A 23,069-nucleotide genomic window follows, 5' to 3' on the forward strand; every position below is an offset into this window, starting at 1 on the left:
GACAATATATAGCTGTAACCAAGTATGGGATTTTTTTAATTATTAGCATCCTCAATTATTATTTTCAATAAAGTTTCGGCTCTTTCTATTTATTTTTTTTAAAAAAAGTTTGTTATTATCTTGAATTATATCTCTAATATTATATTTGTAGCATGCAATATCTATTTATAATTCAACTAAATTAATTACAATATAATTGTAGGGAGGAATAAATTAAACGACCATGTAAATTTGTGATAAATTTTAAGTTAAATAAACATGTACATTTCATAACCAAAAAATTGTTCAAACTTTATTTTTCAAACTTAAAGTTAAATGAACATATAAATTTGTGGTTAGCAGTTCATATTTAATTTTTTAAAGCTCGAGTTAAATGAACATACAGATTTGTGGTTAATTTTCTATTTTTATAATAAAAAATGGTTCTTACTTAATATTTTTAACTTAACGTTAAATAAATATATAAATATGTTGTTATCTCATTTATATTTATCTATAATATTCATCCATACATTGTTAATTATCTAATATTTGATTTGCATATGGTATCAATTTATAAATTTAACTTAAATAAATATTTGTGTATGTTGATGCTTTATTGTATTTGAATGAAGTCATGACGACGTAAATAATTTTAGTTTTTTATTTTTTATAATAATAATAATATATTGTGATATCGTCGACTTATTAAGATTGACACAAATATATAATATTGCTATAATATTTGTTAATTTGATTGATTTATATATGATTAATATATGTTCTTAATTTTTTAAATTTCAACTTAAATGAGTATATAAATTTTATTAGAAGTTCAGACTTAATTTTTAAAACTTCAAGTTAAATAAAGTTAATTTATTTAATTGATATATCACTATGCATTTTTTTTCTCAATATAAGTTAATAATTGATAGATTTTTTAATTTAATTTAATTTAATTAATTTATTTTATTGATACATAAGTATTCATTATTTCAAATAAAAAAGTTGAATATTATTAATATTTTTTACTATGTATTTTTTCACATGAAAAATGGACTATATTAACATTCTTTAAAAATACAATATCTTTTCTGCATTTTATAAAAGAAATGGTTCAAACTTAATTTTTTAAACTTCAAGTTAAATAAACATAGACATGTTTTATAACAAAAAATGATACAAACTTAATTTTTAAAATTCAAGTTAAATGAACATATAAATCCATAGTCAGTGGTTCAGACTTTGTACTGATAGAAAAATTTAAAAAGTGGGAGAACAAAATATAAATCAAACAAATAGAAGAATTTGTTTTCTGCTATATGTTTTCTTTATTGAGCAATGAGCCTTTTATATAAAAAAATACACCAAAGGAAAGAACCACAAAAATAGCAACAATATTTGATCACTAAAACAATTAAAATACAAGTATACATAGATAATTATTCCCAGTGATACTTTGTTACTAATAAACCATGACTAAAATTTTTAACAATTCAACAATCACTCCTTTAAAACTATAAGGTCAACATCGGTTTAATAAGAGCATTATCCTTCAAACTTGTTTTGTGGAGTGCTAATACCAAGTAGCTCCCATAGTTTATGAAATGCAGGTAGTTTGAGGGACTTGGTAAACATGTCAACTACTAGTTCTCGCTTATGCAATATATGAGATTAATTGTTTCATTCTTTGTGAGGTCTCTTAAAAATGATATCTCACATCAATATGCTTGTTTCTTCCATGTAGGAATGGATTCTTTGATAGTTTTATGGCTAAACTATTATCACAATAAATTGCAATAGGATCATGATTATTGAATTTAAACTCTTCAAGAAATTTTTTCAACCAAATAGCTTAATACACACACAAAGTTGCTGCAACAAATTCAGCTTCAGTGGTTGATAACATAACAATTGATTGTTTCTTCGAAATCCACGGACAACCGTTGAATCTAAAAAAAAAGCGTATCCTAAAGTTCTTTTTCTATCATCTCAATCTTCTGCATAATCATTATCACAAAAAGCCATCAAATCTGATTGTTCTCTTTTCTAATAATAGAGACCAAGTTTTGGTGTTTTTTGCAAGTATCGTAAAATCCTCTTGGTAGCTAAAAGATGTATTTCTATAGGATTCTCCATGTATCTGTTCACGAGACTAAAAGAATACATAATATATGGCCTTATTGTTGTCAAATACGTTAAACTTCCAACAATTTGCTTGTAAAATGTATTATCAATATTCTTTCCTTCTCAATATTTGGTTAGCTTCAAACCACTCTACGGAAGTACTTGCAGAATTTCATTTCTCCATCTTAAACGTACACGAAATATTTTGAATATATTTCTTTTGGGAAATAAAAATCTCATATGTAAAATGAACTACTTTAATACCAAGAAAATAAACCATATGGTCGAGATCCGACATTTCAAACTCAACCATCATGGACTTTTTAAAATTTTCAAACATGACTCTGTCATTACCCGTGAATATAAGATCATCAGCATATAACCAAACAATGAGCATTTTTCTTTTATCTTTCTGTACAAAGTATATAATCATATGGACATTTTTGAAAACTCACCTTAAAAAATAAGCATTAATTCAAGTATACCATGCTTGTGGGACTTGTTTTAGCCCATACAAAGCTTTTTTCAATTTATACACTCTATGTTCATTTTCAAGTTTAATATAATCAGCAGATTGACCCAAATCTCAATGTAAAAACGTCGATTTCACATCCAATTAGAAGATATACCATGAATATTGCGCTGCTAAGGTAATTACCAATCTGATCATATCATGCTTTGCAACTGGAGCAAAGATTTCTTTATAGTCGACTCAGAACTCTTGTTTGTAACATTTTGCTACCAACTTTACCTTGAATTTGTGGACTTTTCCGTTTTCTTTCAATTTACTTTTGTAAATTCACCTCACACCTATTGTTTTTTTTTTTTTTTACTTTTAGGAAGCTCGGACAGTTCCCAAGTTTTAATTCTCTCGATTGATGCGATTTCAGCATCCATTGTCTTTTGTTGTTTTGATGCTTTGATGGAATTTTCGAAAGCTATTGGGTCACAATATGAAAATAAAGCAAAAAGAACAAATGGATATTCAATTTGTGTTGATTGATTGTTGATTGTTGCCCACTCTCTACAGATTGTGCATTCTCTAAAGGATGTTGCATTTTTTCTCCATTTTCTCCATCAAAATCAACTTGAATTTGTTGTTTAACTGTATTTTAATCATTGAAAAACTACTGAACATCGTGAATATATTTGGCATTGGGATAGCTGACTCTTGCCAATTCTCATGTTAGTATCTATTTGGTTCAACTTTGAACACGAGTCGTTTTCTGTGCATATATTTTACCTTGCTGACTTGTATATCAACCGAGTTAAGATAAAATGATTGTGTTTTGTTAGCCCAAACTAATCATGCTGAAAATTTTACTAGGTATTCATCCACCCCCTCTAAACACCTAACTGATCCTAACAACATATGAGTTTGAGTACAAGTTGATAGTCATAGACTGAAAAATGAAAGCTAGAGAATTCCACCATTCATTGACGTGATTGTAATTATTAAATAACTGAATGATACTTGGTTATTGCATATTGTTGAATTAGTTCAATATAACTCGACATTACATATTGATAAAATATTGAATTATTTCAAAATCATTGCTTAAGAATTGAAATTCAATCATTATAGAATATTGAAAGATATGTGCATTAACCCATTACACTCTTAGGTGGCATGCCATCTTGGAAAACACCTCATCTACACTTGGATATATCGAGAAGTGTGACTTTTATTTCTATTCATATTCCAATTTTGATATAATAAACCAACTGCGGAATGATTTTTTTATGACGTAAAAACTCGCAATCGTTACCATTCGATACAACGAAGATTTGAAATTGTTCAGAAAAGCTTATAGAGGTACATGTCAGGTGAAGGCTCGATCTTTTGAATCCTCTACCACTTTGTATCACATATGGACGTCTAGGAATGCTAAAATGTTTGGGTACAACCATGGATGTTGATATGGTTTTCTTTAAATTTATACATAATTCTTTACAAATATACATTTTACTGCTAAAGATGCAAGAACTGATCAGCATTAATCAAGTCATATAAAATGATTGCCTATTTTTTAAATATTTTCAACCAAAACTATCATATATTTATGTGTGACTTGCATTCATTTCAACCGCTTTTCGATCTCATTCGAATGAAATGATGATATTCAAATTCAAAGTAATTATACTCAAGCTTCACTAATAATTCAAAGGAAACCCTAAAATTTCTATGAGAATTTCATCAAGAGTTTCAACGAATTGAATCGAGACAAATAAGAAGAAAGTTTTTAAGACTTGGAATACATATATCTGAGCTCGAGTTTGATTGAAGTCCAAGGCTGAGTTCACCTTGAAATATTCAAACGAGATACTGAAACTTTTGTTTGAAAATAAATACTCGAAATATTCGAAAGACATGTATTTAATATATAATTATATTATATTGATAAAATATTAAAACTCATGAACTATCGAACAAAATAATTTTTTAGCTCGAAAATAGATCAAACATGTTCGGAAACTACTCGAATTCGATAAATTCGAATTCAAATCAAATATTTTTCGAATAGACTTGATCCAACCACTTCTACATCCCTAGCTAAATCCATGTATGTCTCATAAATCTTCTACGAATTATCAAATAGGAATGATGTTTCAAAAATAAATAAATAAATAAATAAGAATGCAGTGATATGGGTTAGTCTAATGTAGCAATAACGCCCCCAACTAAAAATCCAACCACCCCGATTAGTTTAAACATGTGAGCTTCATGCTCGACCCCGCGTGGGGAAAAAATTCCTCATTAATTTGGAACGGTACAACATCGAATTTCCAATATATAATATTTATTTGATAAGATTAATAAAACAAAACAGATAATTTCGATACTAACCCAAAGTTTATGGTATTGTACGGACGCTACGAATTTTCCAACTATTCTGTGATATCCTTAAAAAGGGGTGGGTTTTCTCCCACCTCTCTTTCATGACTCATGAAGCGTTCATTGTCAACCAATAACTCCCCCACATACCCTTTCTCTTGGCGAACTTGAGATGACACGTGTCCACTTTTCTCTCTCATCCCTTCATGTGTATCTCTCTATTCTTACCAATTCATGAGCTGGAGGGAGATTTCATATGGTATGAGATTCAGGCTGCCTATAAATATATTCCTTATATTCACTTCATTTCTTCACAGGATACAATCTTTATTTCATTTGCCTCAACTTGAAACCAAGGAAAAGTTCACCAATTTCTCACTACCAGTATCACGACACAATCATATGGAATCCTTTTCCTTGTGTTTCTTGATACTGGTCTTGGTTTTCTTGTTCTCTGTCCTAAATTACATCCTCAAATTCCTGAACATTGGTCGTGTTCAATTGCCACTTCCACCAGGAACAATGGGTTGGCCTTATATTGGTGAAACCTTCCAATTATACTCACAAAACCCAAATGTTTTCTTTACCTCAAAAGTCAAGAAGTAAGTTCAATTTCCTTACTTCTAGTCAGAGATGGATCCAACTGGGACGAGGGGGGAGGTCGTCCGATATCAAATTGAAATTTTACAAGTTGTTTGTTTAGGAATTCAAATTCCTTTCTCGGTCTAATCCCCTCTCTAAAATTCTTGGGTCCATCCTGCTTTTAGAGACTTGGTGGAGCCCGAACTCAAGAACTCGTTATTCTACCACCGAGGAAATTAGTAGATCACACGTTTTTTTTCAAGTTAAATGTTTTCTGAAATGGCTACTGCATTTAATTTTTTATAGGTATGGTTCGATATTCAAGACTCACATCTTGGGATGTCCTTGTGTGATGATTTCAAGTCCAGAAGCAGCGAAAGTTGTATTAGTGTCTAAAGCTCACCTCTTTAAGCCCACATTTCCAGCTAGCAAGGAGAGAATGTTGGGCAAACAGGCCATATTCTTCCATCAAGGAGAGTACCACACCAAGCTTAGAAAACTCGTCCTCCGCGCATTCATGCCTGAGGCAATCAAGAATATCGTATCAGACATCGAATCATTAGCCATTGGTTCCTTCCAGTCGTGGGAAGGAAAATTGATAACAACTTATCAAGAGATGAAAACAGTATGTTACACTTTCTAAATAATTACCGAACAAAAAACAATGACAAACAAAAGAATCAGTTTCCCTGTTTCTACTACTAAAAAAACTTGAAATCTTGATACTGATAGCTTTCATATTGATTGTTGCAGTACACATTCAATGTGGCATTACTGTCGATCTTAGGGAAAGATGAAGTACTGTACAGAGAAGATCTAAAGAGGTGTTATTACATTCTTGAAAAGGGATACAATTCGATGCCAATCAATGTTCCTGGAACACTTTTTCACAAGGCAATGAAAGCTAGAAAGGAGTTGGCACAGATTTTGGCTAAAATTATGTCCCTTAGGAGACAAATGAAACATAATCACACGGATTTACTTGGATCATTCATGGGGGAGACAGAAGGACTAACCGATGAACAAATTGCAGACAATATCATTGGTGTAATCTTCGCTGCCCGTGACACAACTGCTAGTGTTCTAACATGGATTATCAAGTACCTAGCTGAAAATCCAAGTGTTCTCCAAGCTGTCACAGTAAGATTCCCATATAAGGAAAATGTATACCAGTTTTTTTAATGATGGTTTCATCATAAGATGCCAACTGTATATTCTAACCAAAATGTTAGAACTAACTTGTCACATTCTATGCATGTTTCTTGACCTTACAGGAAGAGCAAGAAGCCATAAAGAAGTACAAAGAAGAGTGTAGAGAAGAGAATGTTTTGAAATGGGCGGACACCAAGAAAATGCCAATCACTACAAGGGTCATCCAAGAAACACTTAGAGTTGCCTCTATTTTATCTTTTACATTCAGAGAAGCTGTTGAAGATGTCGAGTTTAGTGGTGAGTTGAAATGAAATATTTGTCTAAAACATAATGAGAACATAACTTATATCTCAGTGTCTTTTGATAACAACAGATCCCCTAGTCTGGCCTGAAATTTAATAGGCACCCTTTAGTTTTATATCTTTAATATTCTTGAATGTATGTTCTAACCATTTTCTCCTTCCAAATTTTTTGCAGGATATATCATTCCAAAAGGATGGAAAGTGTTGCCACTTTTCAGGAACATACATCACAGCCCAGAAAATTTCTCTGACCCAGAGAAATTTGATCCTTCAAGATTCGAGGTGAATATAATACACACAATGTCATTGATTTTTAATATGTGGTGTTATCGAATCTGAGTATATTCTCATCTTCCATTATCTGATGGCGCATACTTTCACTGGACAGGCACCTCCAAAACCCAATAGCTTCATCCCATTTGGCAATGGGACCCACTCATGTCCTGGAAATGAGTTGGCCAAGCTAGAGATTTTGGTCCTTGTACACCATCTCACTACCAAGTACAGGTGAGATAGCTTTAAAACCAATTTCATAAAATGCAACATCTAATCAAACATCAATTTCCAAACAGAAACTTCGAACCTGCCCCTCTTTTCTGTAACCTAGATACTGCCATACCAAGAGCGGTGCATGTTTGAAAACCTCAAATTTCCTAAATCAATCCTGATTGGAAATATCTTGTACGCACCAGTTCTATACGTGTGGCTGAAATTCAACCATATCAAGACTGGGAGTATACACAAGAATTTCTGCTTTTAATATGTGGTGGAATTTCGTTTTCTAAAAATAGCATGTCTGATAAATATCTTCTAAATCATTAAATTGCTCCAATCTTTCGATCTTGATTCTTGCAGGTGGTCTATGATTGGCCCACAAAATGGAATCCAGTATGGACCCTTTGCTCTTCCCCAGAATGGATTGCCAATCAAACTCTCACTCAAAATATAGAGATTGATAACAGAAGCCCATTACTATTTACCCAAGCATATAAAGAATATCATTTCGCCAAAACACAGAACCAGAAAGTTACATTCTATCATATTGGATCATGGAGTCCATGTTCACGTTAATTGTATATGATCGAGCATCATCAAGTGCACGTAAATCCTCAGTCTCCAGAAGGTGGAATGTACCAACTAGAAGAAGAGTTCTGATGGAAAAGAGCCCACAAAAGCCAATTGCACAACGGTTTTCGATAGATAGCACAGAGTTTGAAGAAGGTTTAAGCCATATTCTTTTCAGATCAAGGACCAGAGACTCGAGGATAGGCGTAGATCGATTAATTACATAGTTAGCAATATTCTTTTTATTTGCCTTCAGTGTTTGATTAGTCAGATCCATGTAAAAAGTCCGCAAGGCAATTCATGAAAATCTTGAAAATTATGTTCCCAGCAACTCCCAAAGCTCATTCGAACTTTCACAATTATTTTTCTTACCATTATTAATATCATTAACATGAGCAGCATGTTGCACAAAAATATTACATTCATTACCACATACGGCCAGTAGTCAAAGTGATGAGTGACTTGGTCTTCATTACAAATAAAGCTAAAAATGTACTCTGGTAAGTGAAACCTACATAAAATCGACGTCTTGCTGTATTAAATGTCAAAAGCACTATCAGGCCAAGTATCATGATGCCTTTCAAGAAGTCGGATAACTTGAAACCATGGGGAAAATGTACAAAAACAATCCCCTTTCAATTGAGTTATTATTACTATTGTTATCTGAAATGTTCAATTGATTTATTTGAGTACATTCAACTTTACCCATAACGTGAAATATATATGACAAAATCAATTTTTTGAAAAAAAATAAATTAAGAAAAAGAAAAAAAATAAATTAAGAAAAAGAACTACAGATTGTCTACCTGATTGTACTTATTTGTATTCAAGCGTCTCATTATGGCCAATTGACTTCCCAAAAATCAAGTACTCCAATGTAAATAAAACCATAATCAAATCATGATTTATTGTTTTTTTTTATTAAAGTCAACTCCAATTATATTGTTCGTGTCAAACATCGATATCTGAGTTCTATCATCAGAATAATTATCACATAACAACACGGTTTGTATTTAATAAAATAAATTGGATAGAACAGCTAAGAAATCATTTGGAAGTTTCGTATTACATCCTATATCTCATACAATAATCTAGTGTTCATCCCATGTCTCATATATTAATATTATATCAGCAATAACAGATCCTCACGCTCCAAAACTTAGACTTGCCTCCATAAACACTTCAAATTTACCATCATTTGGGGGATAATGATATTTTAGCAAAAGAATAATCTTTTTTAATGTTCATTGAAGACATCAGACATCTCTATTATTATTCAACTATCAGAAGCATTACATTTTCAATGAATCCATACAATGCCCACTTCCAGATTCGATTTAGCTGGCAATATCATATCACATAGAGAAAAGTCAAATGATTTTTAATCAGTGTTTCTCTTCCTTATCCTACTTACTAACGAATAATGCTGAGCTATCAATATAATCTCACTAAAAACAAAGCTTTATATAATATTAATCAACTCCCAGATCTCGACTATTTTAATATTTTGTCAAAACTTATATGCATGTAGACAAGCTGAACCGAAAGTGAGGGGAGAGACTTTATTTATCTATTTCTTTATTTTTGCATAGTTTCTCATAAAGATGAAGTCCTTTCCCTCTATCTTTTTCTCTAGTTTTTAGTGTACAAGATGAAATTTTGTACAATTGTCTGTCGCCCCTTGTAGCTAAAAGCCCTGAATCCACGGCAGATGAAGTTCTCATGCTGAAAACAACTTCCAACGAAACGCTAGCAAACGGATGTTCAATTACTTCTTACAATAAATCCATTGTCTATAAACGGATCAAAACAAGATTGTGCTGAGCTAAATATAAAGAAAACATAAGGGGGAAAAAAAGACAAGTCAACTGCTTGCAAATCAGATGATACTCTAAATCTAATAAAAATAATGAGAAAGATAAAACACGTGAGGCTAAAAAATGTTAAAAGTTAACTAGCATGGATATTGCAATCAAATAATCCTACACCACGTGAAATCTACATCCATGTACAAGAAAGTAAAAAAAAACATGTTGGTCCTATTTAAACGTCGCCTTCGTAAATGGGATATGGGTTGTTTCGTACAAGTACTAAAGTCCTTAGGGACGCTAATGCTTTGTGGATTCTTTCTAAGCTATAGGTAGGCAGAGTGATTAATGCATGAGAAGATAGAAAAAATATAAAATTTCAGGATACAATCTATCATGCAACGGTCTCATGATCTAGCATGTTCGATCCATTGAGTTTGTTAGCATCGTCCGAGTATAGCATAGACAGAGCATCAAAGATTTATCTTCCACCAAATACAGCCTAGTTTTTTTTTTTTTTTTTGGCCTAGTTCCACCTCAAACGAATATACTCACAATAATGCAAAGTTTGAAAATCAACCAGAAGCTTTCAAACATTTTGCCGTAAAATCTTGTTCCTAGATTTGGTCGGTTGACAATTAACATGTACTTCGTGTGGCCACAGGCTGTTCACAAAGTGGTCGGTTTTGAGCCCACATATAGCAGGACCTCATTGGATACCGACCAGGCCCGCTTGAAATGCCTAGTCAAGGAACGTAATCAGAAAATCACAGCTCCCGAAGACTATAATGCACCATTTGGTGTCGATGATTAGATTCGGCACACATTCTTGTATCATCCTACGACTTAAATTTTATAATAACTAAACTTAAAAAACAATTATATTATCTTATATTTCAGTTTATTACATAACATTTTAGTAGGTATGAAGCTGTAATAAAAGTGTAACGATCTTTAAAACAATACTGATGGCCTATATCGACAAGTGACTGTTTGTTTAGCGAGAAAAAAAAACTGATGCAGCGGAACTTGCCAGGAATTAATCCCCACCAAATTATGGCACAAACTTGTAAACTTACAAAAATCAGAATAAATCCAGATATATTGAGTAAATAACCAATAACAAATACCTGAATGAAGAGATGATCGAGCAATCCAACTCCGCTGCAGCAAAACTCGGAAAATCTTTCTGCAACTGCAAATTGTGCAAAAAAAAGGAAAAAAAAAATTACAATGGAAGAACTATGAATTAGTATAAAAATATCACAATGAAAACACAAATTAAAACCTCTTAGGAGCAGGATATCTGTAAGGATACGGATACTCGCCATTTCCCATTTTCCATTAGCTCAACTTGAAGTAGAGGGACAGGGAATTCGAATAGGCGGGATAACTAAAATCAAAGGGTGACTTCATGGTAAAATGGGCTGTGCCAGATAAACTTACCATGCCAGTTCCAATCTGTCCGGTTTAAAAAAGTCTGGCCCAGACCAGCTAATGTATTTGCTGGTTCTGGGCCTAGGCTGAATCATAATGGGCTGGAGAATGGTTGGCCGGAAATATTGCATAGATATAATAATAATTATAAATAAATAAATATAATATATATACCACAATAGTATAGGCCTCAGTGCCTCACAACGATGCTGGAACCTATGGTTTGGTTATAAGACATCTCCAACTTTTGCACCAAAATGGTATTTTAACACCATTTTGGTGCAAAAATTTGCTCCAATGGAGACTGTGCTATTTGGTCAAAATAGCGTAAGGAATAATTTGATTTAATGATTTATAATTAATATAATTTAATATAAAGATGTTCATTTCGCACTACGAAATGCTTTAATTGATCATTTGTGATATGAATATAGTCATTCAAATTATATAATTAAATTATAAACTTAAATATTATTATTTAAATTTATTAATAATATAATATTGATTATATAATATACACATTAGTCATAATTAAAAATATATTAAATAAAAGATAATAATTAATATATGTAATATAAAAGGAATATTTTGATAATATTCTTTTTGGTGTGAGATTTGAAGTAAATGGGTTGGAGATGGATGTTGTATTTGGTGCAAAAATCGCATTATTTTAGTGTAAAATTTGCACCAAAATAGATTTTGTGATTGGAGACAGACCTAATGAAAGTTAAATCGAAACCGAACTACTTACAAACGGCCGATTTGAAACGACTTATACTACAACAATTCTTCTACATTTAAAGACAACTATAATAGTGTGTCAGTGAACTAATTATTCAACAATTATATTATAAAATAATATTAATATTTAAAATATTTTGTTTTAAAAATAAGATATTAAATTTAATTTGATCAAATAATTTAGTTACATGAGTTAAATGGTCTGTGCGTACTACAATATCTTAAAATTCAAAATTAATTTTTGGTTCCCCTTCTGATTTTGGATCTAAATCGATTCTGGTTTTTGTGAGACGGTTCCGATTCGGATTCGAATTCGAATCTTGGCCAGGTCTACGACAGGCCACTTGGTTTGGGCTCGCTGGTCATACCGAGCCTAGGCCTTGACCTTAGAAGGTTCTTAACTCGGGCTGGTCGCCAATATGCCGACAATCAATTAATTCGGACCAAACGAATTGTTTATCATCCAAGGGAAAAATAAATCTTCAAAAGGAAGACAAGCAACATTTCTGTAGTAATAATAATTTTAAATCACAGTGGCGAAACGCTGAACAAAGCAAAAGTTCTTCTGCCTCAAAAAATTCAATCCTCGCTGTACTTTCTACTCACAGTACCCTCTCCAGTAATCAATACAAAGTACACCTGAATTTTATCAACACAAACAGGGATTCAACCAACTCGGCTCCAATTTTCTCCAGAATCTGGCTCATACTCGTGGCACATAATCGCAACCACATAGCCATGATTCTTAGGATATTGATCGGTGCACAAGATTTCAACCAAACATTTAGCCAAGCAAGTCTTTAAATAAATTGGGATTTTGACCTGATGGAGTCACACCCATTTGTCTTACAAATGCATCCTTCTCTAAGGCTTCTTTTAAATTTGGTCCTTTGTTCATCTGTGATGTCGAATATGCAACTGTGCTGCCTCCATGACCATTTTTGTTGATCATATTTGCCACAGGATTGGGATCATTGTCATTCTGTGAAGTCAAAGATGTGTCCGCAAAGAGAGACATAAAATCAGGGGCCTCAGACGTCCCAACTCCACCAGTATTTATCGGGGCCGATTCTTGTGTTAGATCAAGAAGACCTTCTAATTGCTTGAATGGATCTAGAGATGGTGCACTACTGGTGACAGATGGTTCACCCAAGTCCAGTAGGTCTGGAGGTGGTTCGGATGACTTTAATTTGGTAGCATCAGACGACGTTGTGCTCTTGATTACACGAGTCTTATCTGCAGTGTGATGCTGTGTTTTCAAAACCTTCTGGCTATGAGGCTGTTTTCTATCAGATTTTGATGCACCACCAAATAGTGATTCAGCTAGTTTTTGTTTCTCTGGAGAAATCTCAGGCAACTGCTTTCTTGAATCATGGGAAAAATCACGCGCTTTTGCGCTTGAACTGACCACTGAATCTTGTTGAGTCACCTTATTCTGAATCTTGACAGAATCAGTGACAAGTGTAGATGGTGCAGTAGAGGAGAAAGTGGGCTGCCCCCACTTTTTCTGAACCCCATCAAGTCTTAGCTTGATTTCTGATGGCTCGGTATTAAAGGCAGACGGCACAGATGCAATAGGTTGCTGAATATCTGGAATGTAAGCTGGCTCTGGTACTTGAACAAGCTCAGTTGAGGATGAAAGTACTGGAGGAACGACTACAGGTGGTTTTGGTAGCTCATAGGCCTCAAATCTAAGTGTGTGTGTTGTGGATTCTTGATGATCTTGAGTTGGGAAATTGCTAATCTTTGACATTCCAATACGTTCGTCCTCAGGGATGTATGGCTCAGCACCATTTTCCAATGATTGTTGGACATATGCATCGAGGAATGAAAGGTTTCTATCAATCTGCAAAGATTTGGCAAATGCTAAGGCCATCAACTAAAAGATGATGATAGAAAAACACAATGCAGGCAACAGAGTCAGATAAACAAGAACTCATAATTAATACTAGCATTGATATATGATGAGTAAAGCAAAATTTCCGTTGGCATAATTTTGTTTTTTCCCATAAAGAATCCAAGCTCTTCATTGCCCCAGAAAACATCGTAGGAAATCAAAACTACAAATCCAATAGATTACCAAATGAAATTATATCCTCGAAGTCAGCTGTTTTTTTTACTCATTTATCATAGGTTAGTAGAAAGCACGCAGTGAATTAATCCAAACTCTGGTTTGTTGTATTGAGTTCAAAATTAAGTCATGGTGTAATTTTTAGACCCCCAAACATCACTCCTCTTTCTATCCCCCCTATTTCTTTTATTTTTTGAATGAAAAATTAAATTTATGCAAAAAAAAATTAAAAAACTTATTAAAAATCAGAAAATCTTAAATTTTATTTCAAATTTTTTTAACATGGGTATTTATAAAAAAACAATCGACTGGATATGAACGCAATGGGGCTAGTATACATAAACAAGGTCCGACCAGAAAAATTTATTCTAATAGTCAGTATTACCTCAATTTCCTCACAAGTAGAGTCCATTGGCAATATATTCACAAGAGCATGAGCATCCAAACCAGTGATTTCTTGAAGCTCATATCCACGCTGCTGCAGATCAGTTGAGTTGGACACCAACATTTCTTCAATCAATGATTGGCACTACAGCAAGAAAGAGGTTACAGGTCTGGAAAACCTATTCTAAATCAAGTAATTACAGTAGGGAATTGAAGAAACATAGATACATTTCTGATCCTCTGAGATACCGGCCCGGCCACATCAAAATCAATATACAATTGTAATTCATCAGAATGAAAAATAGCCCAGCTAAGCGCCCTTCAACTAAAAAAATATTTTCCTAGAGCATAAACTGTGCTCAGGTATTGGACAGTCGAACAAAAACATCTGTAAATGACCGTAATTTATTTTGCATGAGCACACTTTCTGAGTTTCCAAATCCAGGTAAATTCAACTTCTCTAGATAGGAGAGAGATGCAAGCCACTCTCTACTGGTAACATACAAAACTTGGGAACAACATTTTATGTTAAGTTAATTTTAAAATTGTCAAAACATCTGACACAAGTTTTACCAGTTTTTTCCAGAAAAGAAAGGTGATAGAGCCACATTATATAAATCCTCATTTACAAACTATTCGAGCACCATGTTGTATATTACATAAATAGCAACTCAACAAATAAAACAAAAAACACAAACCCCACTCATAACAAAATCACTTACTCTTTGTTCATGTTGATGGAGTTCTTATTATCACCATAATCTATAATATTTATGTTCATGGCAATTTTGAAAATCCAATCATTCAAGTAAATCATCAGTAGAAGGGAGAATGTGAGACGTGCACTAAAAAGGGAGGGAAAGGAGGAAGGGATATGCATAAAGATGATAACGCTGATGAGTGATAACAATACGTCTTGACTCTTGTATAGGAACTTACTCTCATAAATGGAAGAAAGCACAACAGACAAAATATTCAACCTAGATATATGTAGTTGACTACGCAATAGAATGTCAAATCAACCACACATAATTCAAAGTACCAACCTCAGGTAATATATCCACCTTCCTACCAGATGCTATTTCAAATGAATATATCTTCATAAGCGCCGTAACTGCATAAGCCTTCAAAACAAGGAGAAAACAAGACACAAACTAAGTGATAGAAATATCAGAAAATTAGCAAAATAAGACACAAAAACTATTGGGAGAAAAAGTCACTTCTGAAAAGGGAAGCTAATAAAGGTGTCTTCAGGCCAAAAAGCAAAGCAATGAGACCTAATATTTTTATTTTCCAAAATTAAGTTTACTATAAACAAAAAATTCCCGAAAGACTATAAAACAAACCAGATACATACTTTGACTGTGTCATCAGTTGAATGTGCTTCCGCCACATCACACAACTTCCCAGAGATATATGAGGCGGAATACCTGCCATCTGCAGTCCCATACTCCCCCAAGACCCAGCAAATGACCTGACAAACAAGTAAATTAATGACAGAGGCAAGACATATCCACAATCAGTACTCAACCATCCAAAGAGAGAGAATGAGCAGAAAACGGAATCAGATAAACACATGAAGAAAATAATATGCATACCCAGAGAGAGAAAATAGAGGAAAGGGGGTTGGGAAGATCCAGAGGACAGATAACCAATGAAAATTGAGCAAAAAAATATTATAAAAAAGACAGAGAGAGAAGATGGAACGTAGATGTCATAGAACATACTTGAAGAAACGTAGATGGAAGCTTTGGTTCTCCCATTATTCCGAGATACGACTCCACCTGCACAAATAAGATAATTAGGATTAGAAATGATAAATGAGTGGAACCATAATAATCAATTTAATATTATTAAGTTGAATGCCAGTCTAAGCAGTGGATAATATAAAATACTTTCCATAAGCAGCAAAATTATATTTAATAGCTGGAGAACTCAAAGAAGGGAGTGTCACGAAGATTTCTGACCCTAAAAACACTTGAACTACCAAGTTGCGTTTAAAACTTTAAGGGAGACAAAAGGTTGCTTTAAATTTAGAAATTTAAATCAAATCACACTGACATCATCGGTTCTTTTGGTGTCCCATGCCCTCAAGCCTGCGAGAAAGCATGCCTTGAAACTATGTTAACATTGTCTAATAAAACTAATCAACTGTTTAGAAAGACATGGTGGTTTTTATGAAAGAGGCATGTTGTGTACATTTATAAATCAATAACATTTTTAACTTCCTGCTGATGCAGGACATTGACATAAAATCTTCCTGATTTTATCCCCACCATCCTTGATTCCTCGTGAAGACCAGACGTAAGGGAAGGCCAAGAAAGTTTGACAAGATTATAGAGATTGTTTATGAAAATGAAGTCAAGAGGTAAATCCGGACACAGTTTGTATGCTATCTAGTACATGCATCGGTTAGCAAATTTCTCAGTCTTCCTAATATGGTATGTTTCACGTGGGGTAAACTGGTAAGCTCACAATGCAACTTAAGTATCTAAACCCACTTGATTAGTAGTGTCAGTGCGTGACACTGGGAACTGGTAAAAATGCAAGAGTTATTTGGGTTCGATAGTTCTTTAAAAATCATACATTTTTAAAAGATTCAAAAAAATGGGATTAAAAATATTCAAGTCAAAGTTAAGACTTTCCATTTGTGATATTCTCAAAAGACTATTCTCCTCCACTGAACATATCCATTAAACATAATAACCTCATCGTTACAAAAATAATCGTTACAAAAATACATGAAATATAATTTCCACATACGTATTGCTTAATGAAAATAATATCATCTTAATCTCATGCAAAGTTACAGTGCTTTCCAAGAATACCAATATGTCTTGTGTTTAAAGAAATAGAAAATGTTGAAAGATAATATAGCGAACTGACCGTCAATAAGAGAAATCATTTCAATATGCAAATTGTTCTAGCTAACTAAAATAGAACACAATTATTTAAAACAAACACAAGTATTTGCACCCGAATAAGAAAAACATATTGATAAAGAAAACTTACAGCAGATGATATAAGCAAACTATCTGCAGCGCTGTCGTCCTGTCCAAATCCTTCTGCTATTAGCTTCATCAAATTATGTGCAACTTTAGTGTCAACCACGTCCCCTGCATGCTCAAACACTTTATTCATAGCCTGGAAAATAAAACAGGACAAAGAAGCAGAGAATTAAAAACTACTCAAAAAACAAAAACACACGAGGACAAATCAAGCAGCAGTACAAGCCAGTATGATTACCTGTATAAACCATTGGTTGCTCGGTGCAAATTGCTCAGCAAGTTCGACACATCTAGATGCTATTTCAGTTTTGTAATGGTTATCATTGATGCTTATCATGTAATTTATCATACGATCCACGATCACTTCTACATTCGACGACTTGGTCATTTTGTAAAGCAGTTCAAATGTCTTGCGCTTTAGGGTGTCATCAGGGTCCTGTATCATGGCAGGGCAGAACTTAAAGGAAAGTTCAATTGAAACACTATCTCAATCAAAATAAACCTTCTTGCACATAAAAACAACGTTAAATAAAAGATGTATGGCCAAATATTCTTCATCACCCGGAATAGACTATTCACATAAAGACCAATGAACAAAAAGAGGTTATATGAATTAGGTACCAACTAGGAAAATTATAAAAAGAAAACTGTAGTTTTTCCCCAAATGTAACAAAAATCATTTACAAGGGTGTTGTTCTCCAAGCTTCATCACCAACCACACATAGTGAAATGAGTTACATCAAGGGTAAAGATGCATATAGAAATGTTCAATTGTTTTTCTCAGCCTTATCCATTAGATAAATCTGGAAAGACCCATTTGAGGAGAAATCTACTACATATATCCTAAAAGGTACTAGGAAACAGAGCACATCTCCATTTTCCGTTCAGGAGCCAACCAGATTCAACTGAATAAGACCAATGAGAAAAGTAAGAGCATGTAATCTAAAGAAATGGACCAATACAACCACCTCTTTTTCTTGAGGTCAAATAAGAAAACACTTGCTTCAATCCACATGGCACAAAATAAAAAATGATATGCTTCACCTCCAAGCAATCAATGACAGCCAGCTGGTGCTGTTCAGCAATTTCGGGGCTTATCTTTATCAATCGGCTAAGAGCATCAATACCGAGATATTTCAGATTGTGGCTATCGCTCTGCCCATTCGAGAAAGTTAGATCCATGATATCTAGAAATAATAATGTAGACTGTAATGATCAAATGTGTTTCAGAAAACATACTTTCAAAAATTTTGATATGGCATCAGCTGCAGCTTCGAGCAACTTTGGATTGGGGTGCAATGACGAAACACAGCAAATGCATTCATAAAGAATAGCATTCCCAATATTAGATGTCGAGTCACATTTTGTAATGATGTCACCAACCATAGTATACATTTGTTCACTGGCCTTTTTGTCACCACTACCGAGAACAGCCAGAATTTTCAACAGTTTAATCTGTGGAAAGATCACAACCTATACTTTTCAGGAGAATACATCCATAATACGGGAAAAATGTGGGCCAAAAGGGAAGATCTTGGGGGTTAAAATAAAGAATCATCTAGTTAAAAGAGAAGCCCGGCATGAAAAGGTGGGCAAGCAACATCGTGAATAAACTTCAAAGAGGCATGCATTAAAAGGACATCAATGCTGCGACAAAGGACAAAGCAAAACTGGCTATTAAAACTAGTCAGTGCAGTGACAGAAAAAAGAAATGTGTGAACAATAAGGAAGAGACATATGGTGACAAATATAATCAGAACTCACCTGAATGAATGGCGCAGGCATCTGATGATAATCATAGCTCTTTGGTAATCTGCGTTCAGCTACTTGCTTGAGAATGTTTACAAAACTAACAACCAGATCTTTATATGAATCAACATCAGTCATGATAAGATCAAAAAGTGGGTAGAGAGTTGCACCCATAACACCAGGATCATTATCACAAAGCCGCTGCAACAACGTTATTTGTTCAGAAATATTGACTTTCAGGAACCAACAATATTTCTTTCTGAATATGCATATACTATGATGTCTATCTTCGATAAAATCATCATGAACCATAACACTCATCTTATATGATCAACAGAGACATTGAACGAGTGCAGTACTCTCAAGTATGCCCTATTTCCCATAATTAAAAATCCAAATAAAAAATGACCTTTCACTTTTGCCTGCTTTGGTACATTTCGAAGTTTGTCAGATTCTAAACTGGTAAATCCTCACATCATCATTGTTCAATATCTTACAGCATATACATGGTCACATCTAGTGATCTATCCATAATATTTTTTGAATAAAACTAAATGGCAGTTTTTTATTAACATTTTTATCACATGATGATTGTTATAAAAGAGATAGCATCACAATTAACCATTTAATTCAAATCATGCACATCCACAGACCGCACGCAACCAAATTTCAACAGCTGTTTTCAAGTTATGAATCACATTCACCCAGTAGCATGCATGCACTAAACACAATACTCGACCGTCGACAAGGAACATCTCCACCCACAAGTCCCAAGACTCTCAACTATTCCAGCATGAAATTACAAGAGGACAAGGACAGCTACGTCACACAAAGTGGTACTGAACACAAATAAGCAAACCATCAGTGGCCACTCAAATCATGTTTACAAATCAACACGATCACCTACACACGGATTACCTTACGGAAATTGGAAATTAAATGGGAAACAGATCCAGGAGCCCTCTGATAGAACCTGTGAAGCGCCATCACAGCCTTCCTCCTCACCGCCTCCTTATGATGCCCCAAAAGCTCCACCACCTGCGGCAACACCGCAGGAATAGTCTCCTCGTTAATCAACCGACAAACCGCATTCAACGCCGCACAAACTACCAAATAATTATCACTCTTCAAGTCCTTCTGTATCGTATTCACGATCAATATAATCAAATCATGATCCTCGTTCAAGAACAGAGTAACTGTTAAATACCCAGTCCTTTTCAAGAGCAGATTCTCATCGTGTGTCATTTTAACAGCATGAATGTATCCGAACGAAGCATCATGACCCAGCATCTCCACATAGAGTAGGCGAATGAGGTACTCTTTGAGCTTGTATTTCGAAGTATTCGGGCTGGCTAATCGGGCTTTCAGCGTCTCGATTTCTCGCAGAACAATGCGGTCTTCCTCAGCCTTGGATCGGGCTTCTCCGATAGATTTGATTAGGTCTAAGAACTCTTTAGACTGCCCGAATCCCCCTTGGGAGCCCATTGCGAGCTCCCTGCCGATCGTCTTTAGCTGCTCCAGCTTCTCAATTATCCAAAAGCAAAAATCTTGGAATCAATCTCAGATCGAAAGGGAAAAATTGATGGCAAATTTCTCACCTTGATTGAACCGTTCGTATGAGGTAATTCAGGAGGTCTAATCGGGCTTAGGGTTTGGATTTAGAATATCAAAATCCTGCTAGCAGCTACGTGTGGCGTGGTGGTGTACGGCGAAGACGGGGCAGAGGAGACGTCTTAATGCAGGAGATTCATCAAGGTACAACTATTGATGCGCATAGTATTACTATTGGGATAAACCGTAGTTTTGAGGATAATTCCCAACCTTTTTCTTAATTTTTATATTAAAATTGAATTTGAAAAATATTTTTTATTATGATTTTTTAAAATTTTTCAAAAGTGTAAATAAAGACAAAGAGATGTTTTATTGAAATATGATATTGAATAATAAATTATAAATTTAATAAAATTTGTTTTTATGATATTTTTTAATTAGATAAAGATTTAATTTTTTATATGGTCTTTTTGTTTTATCAAAAATATTTTTTTCGAAACAAGTAGTTATAAATTATTTTAAAATTTACAATAATAATATATCATGCATATAATTTATGGCGAAATCTTGTATGAGACGGTCTCACAAATCGTATTTTGTGAGACGGATATCTTATTTGGTTTATTCATGAAAAAATATTAATTTTTATGCTAAGAGTATTACTTTTTATTGTGAATATCAGTAGGGTTGACCCGTCTCACAGATAAAAATTTGTGAAACCGTCTCGCAAGAAACATACTCATAATTTATCTACATTAGCGTCTTACACAATGCAATGAATATGTGTACCGAAAATACATATTAATTTTTGTTGATATTTTTTTAAAAAAATAATAATTATAACCACCAAACAATAAAATAAACATGAAGGTGAGATTTATTTTCAATTTTAAAGCACAAGCTTGGTGGTAAAACTTTTAGGAAAATGATAATAGAATAAATAAAATCACTAAAATGTATATTTTATCTAATTTTTTTCTTTATTGAGTTGGGGTTTAATTTTAGAAATTTACTTAAATATATTCATATCACCATCTTATCTTATTTTACATAAGGAGAAGAAAATAAGACAGCTGATTTATGACATTGTTAGCAGTTAGGCATCACAGAGGCATGTGAAATGTGAATCACGCCGAGACCCTCCAGCTAGGCTAGACCAACTCATAGAAGGAGACAAGATGGAAATTGGCACTTGTAGAAGAATCCTAAGAGCTAGTTTTGTGTGTTTTTCATCGGTGTCTCCTCTTTTTAATCCAAAAAAAATAGATAAATGATAAAAATTCGTATGAGACGATTTTATGGATCAATTTTGTGAGACGGATCCTCTATTTAGTTCACTTAGAAAAATATATTAATTTTCATGTCAAAAATATTAATTTTTATTTTAAATATAGACATGGTTGACTCGCCTCACGAACAAAAATTAAGATAAATTACTTTTTAAATCAAAACAATACCTAATTTCTATGTGATTATCCAACAAACTAGGGAAAAAATCTCAATATCATTCTAATCATGTACTAATTGAACCAAAAAATTTGCCTCTCTAAGTGTTTCATAAATCTGGTTGTATTTTTTTTAGATCTGATTATTAGTTGTTGCACATCAAAAAGTTAAAAATATGTTAAATAAATAAAGGCAAAAACTTGTGTGAGACGATCTCACGAGTCGTATTTCGTGAGACAGATCTCTTATTTGGGTCATCCATGAAAAAATATTACTTTATATGTTAAAAATATTACTTTTTGTTGTGAATTTTGGTAGAGTTGACCCGTCTATCAGATAAAAACTCGTGAGATCGTCTCACAAGAGATCTACTCATAAATACAAACAGGTTTGAAACATGTAACTAATTTTAATGACATTCGTTCATCATCTATAGACTAAAGTAAATAACTCGAACCAATCCGACGAGCCTTGCCAACAGAGATGGAGCCAAAAGAGGCGGTGCGTGCGATCGTCCCCTCAACTCCTCGCATCCTCTTCTCCTTATCCCTATTTCATTAAGAAATATTAATATTTTAAAATAATTTTAACACCCTGCTCCTTTTAATTTAATCAAAACCGCCACAGGTACACTAAATCTTAAATAATGGTTTATTTTATTTAATAATTCAATTTTTTATATAAAAAAAACCCTATTAGACCACTAGATCCACATGCACAATTGTTCAATAATTTTTTTTTTTACTATTAACATTTATTTTAATAGCGTTTTGAAGAATAACGATAATGAAATTCCGTCTCCTTTTTTTGAGGTTATGTTAATTACTTTTG

The 23,069-nt window shown here is 33.5% G+C and overlaps 2 protein-coding genes across 3 annotated transcripts; one reads left to right on the forward strand and one right to left on the reverse strand.

The window, feature by feature from the left end:
• The first annotated feature begins 5,047 nt into the window (after window positions 1-5,047).
• Window positions 5,048-8,400, forward strand: LOC142518333 (abscisic acid 8'-hydroxylase CYP707A2-like). Its single transcript, XM_075621094.1, has 7 exons — window positions 5,048-5,544; window positions 5,831-6,149; window positions 6,278-6,664; window positions 6,799-6,973; window positions 7,154-7,260; window positions 7,367-7,485; window positions 7,834-8,400. The coding sequence occupies exons 1-7, from the start codon at window positions 5,177-5,179 to the stop codon at window positions 7,925-7,927; spliced, it is 1,569 nt and encodes a 522-aa protein (XP_075477209.1). The 5' UTR covers window positions 5,048-5,176; the 3' UTR covers window positions 7,928-8,400.
• Window positions 8,401-12,462: 4,062 nt separating this feature from the next.
• LOC142517663 (AP-4 complex subunit epsilon-like) lies at window positions 12,463-21,025 on the reverse strand. Of its 2 annotated transcripts, XM_075620026.1 has the most exons (12): window positions 20,840-21,025; window positions 20,160-20,762; window positions 19,257-19,442; window positions 18,732-18,947; window positions 18,537-18,647; window positions 17,731-17,928; window positions 17,497-17,628; window positions 16,212-16,268; window positions 15,842-15,958; window positions 15,531-15,608; window positions 14,486-14,629; window positions 12,463-13,875 (listed from the first exon to the last, which is right to left on the reverse strand). In XM_075620026.1, exons 2-12 carry the CDS (start codon window positions 20,724-20,726, stop codon window positions 12,814-12,816), a joined length of 2,868 nt encoding a protein of 955 aa, XP_075476141.1. In that variant the 5' UTR covers window positions 20,727-20,762; window positions 20,840-21,025; the 3' UTR covers window positions 12,463-12,813. The 2 variants fall into 2 exon arrangements, with proteins under 2 accessions (XP_075476141.1, XP_075476140.1); XM_075620025.1 differs by having other exon boundaries at window positions 20,160-21,025.
• Between the last annotated feature and the right edge of the window lie 2,044 nt (window positions 21,026-23,069).

Source organism: Primulina tabacum, chromosome 11 (genome assembly GCF_025594145.1).
Source record: "Primulina tabacum isolate GXHZ01 chromosome 11, ASM2559414v2, whole genome shotgun sequence".
Lineage (NCBI taxonomy): Eukaryota > Viridiplantae > Streptophyta > Magnoliopsida > Lamiales > Gesneriaceae > Primulina > Primulina tabacum.

What these genes read in the sequence shown, in the direction of transcription:
- LOC142517663 (XM_075620026.1), bottom strand. Translation starts at nt 20,726, where the DNA reads ATGGGCTCCCAAGGGGGATTCGGGCAGTCTAAAGAGTTCTTAGACCTA. An exon ending in CTGTCATTGATTGCTTGGAG is followed by an intron (nt 17,929 to 18,536) that starts GTGAAGCATATC and finishes GCCATGATACAG; the next exon opens with GACCCTGATGACACCCTAAA. An exon ending in GTTTGCTTATATCATCTGCT is followed by an intron (nt 16,269 to 17,496) that starts GTAAGTTTTCTT and finishes TTATTTGTGCAG; the next exon opens with GTGGAGTCGTATCTCGGAAT.
- LOC142518333 (XM_075621094.1), top strand. Translation starts at nt 5,177, where the DNA reads ATGAGCTGGAGGGAGATTTCATATGGTATGAGATTCAGGCTGCCTATA. An exon ending in GTGTTCTCCAAGCTGTCACA is followed by an intron (nt 6,665 to 6,798) that starts GTAAGATTCCCA and finishes TTGACCTTACAG; the next exon opens with GAAGAGCAAGAAGCCATAAA. An exon ending in TGAAGATGTCGAGTTTAGTG is followed by an intron (nt 6,974 to 7,153) that starts GTGAGTTGAAAT and finishes AATTTTTTGCAG; the next exon opens with GATATATCATTCCAAAAGGA.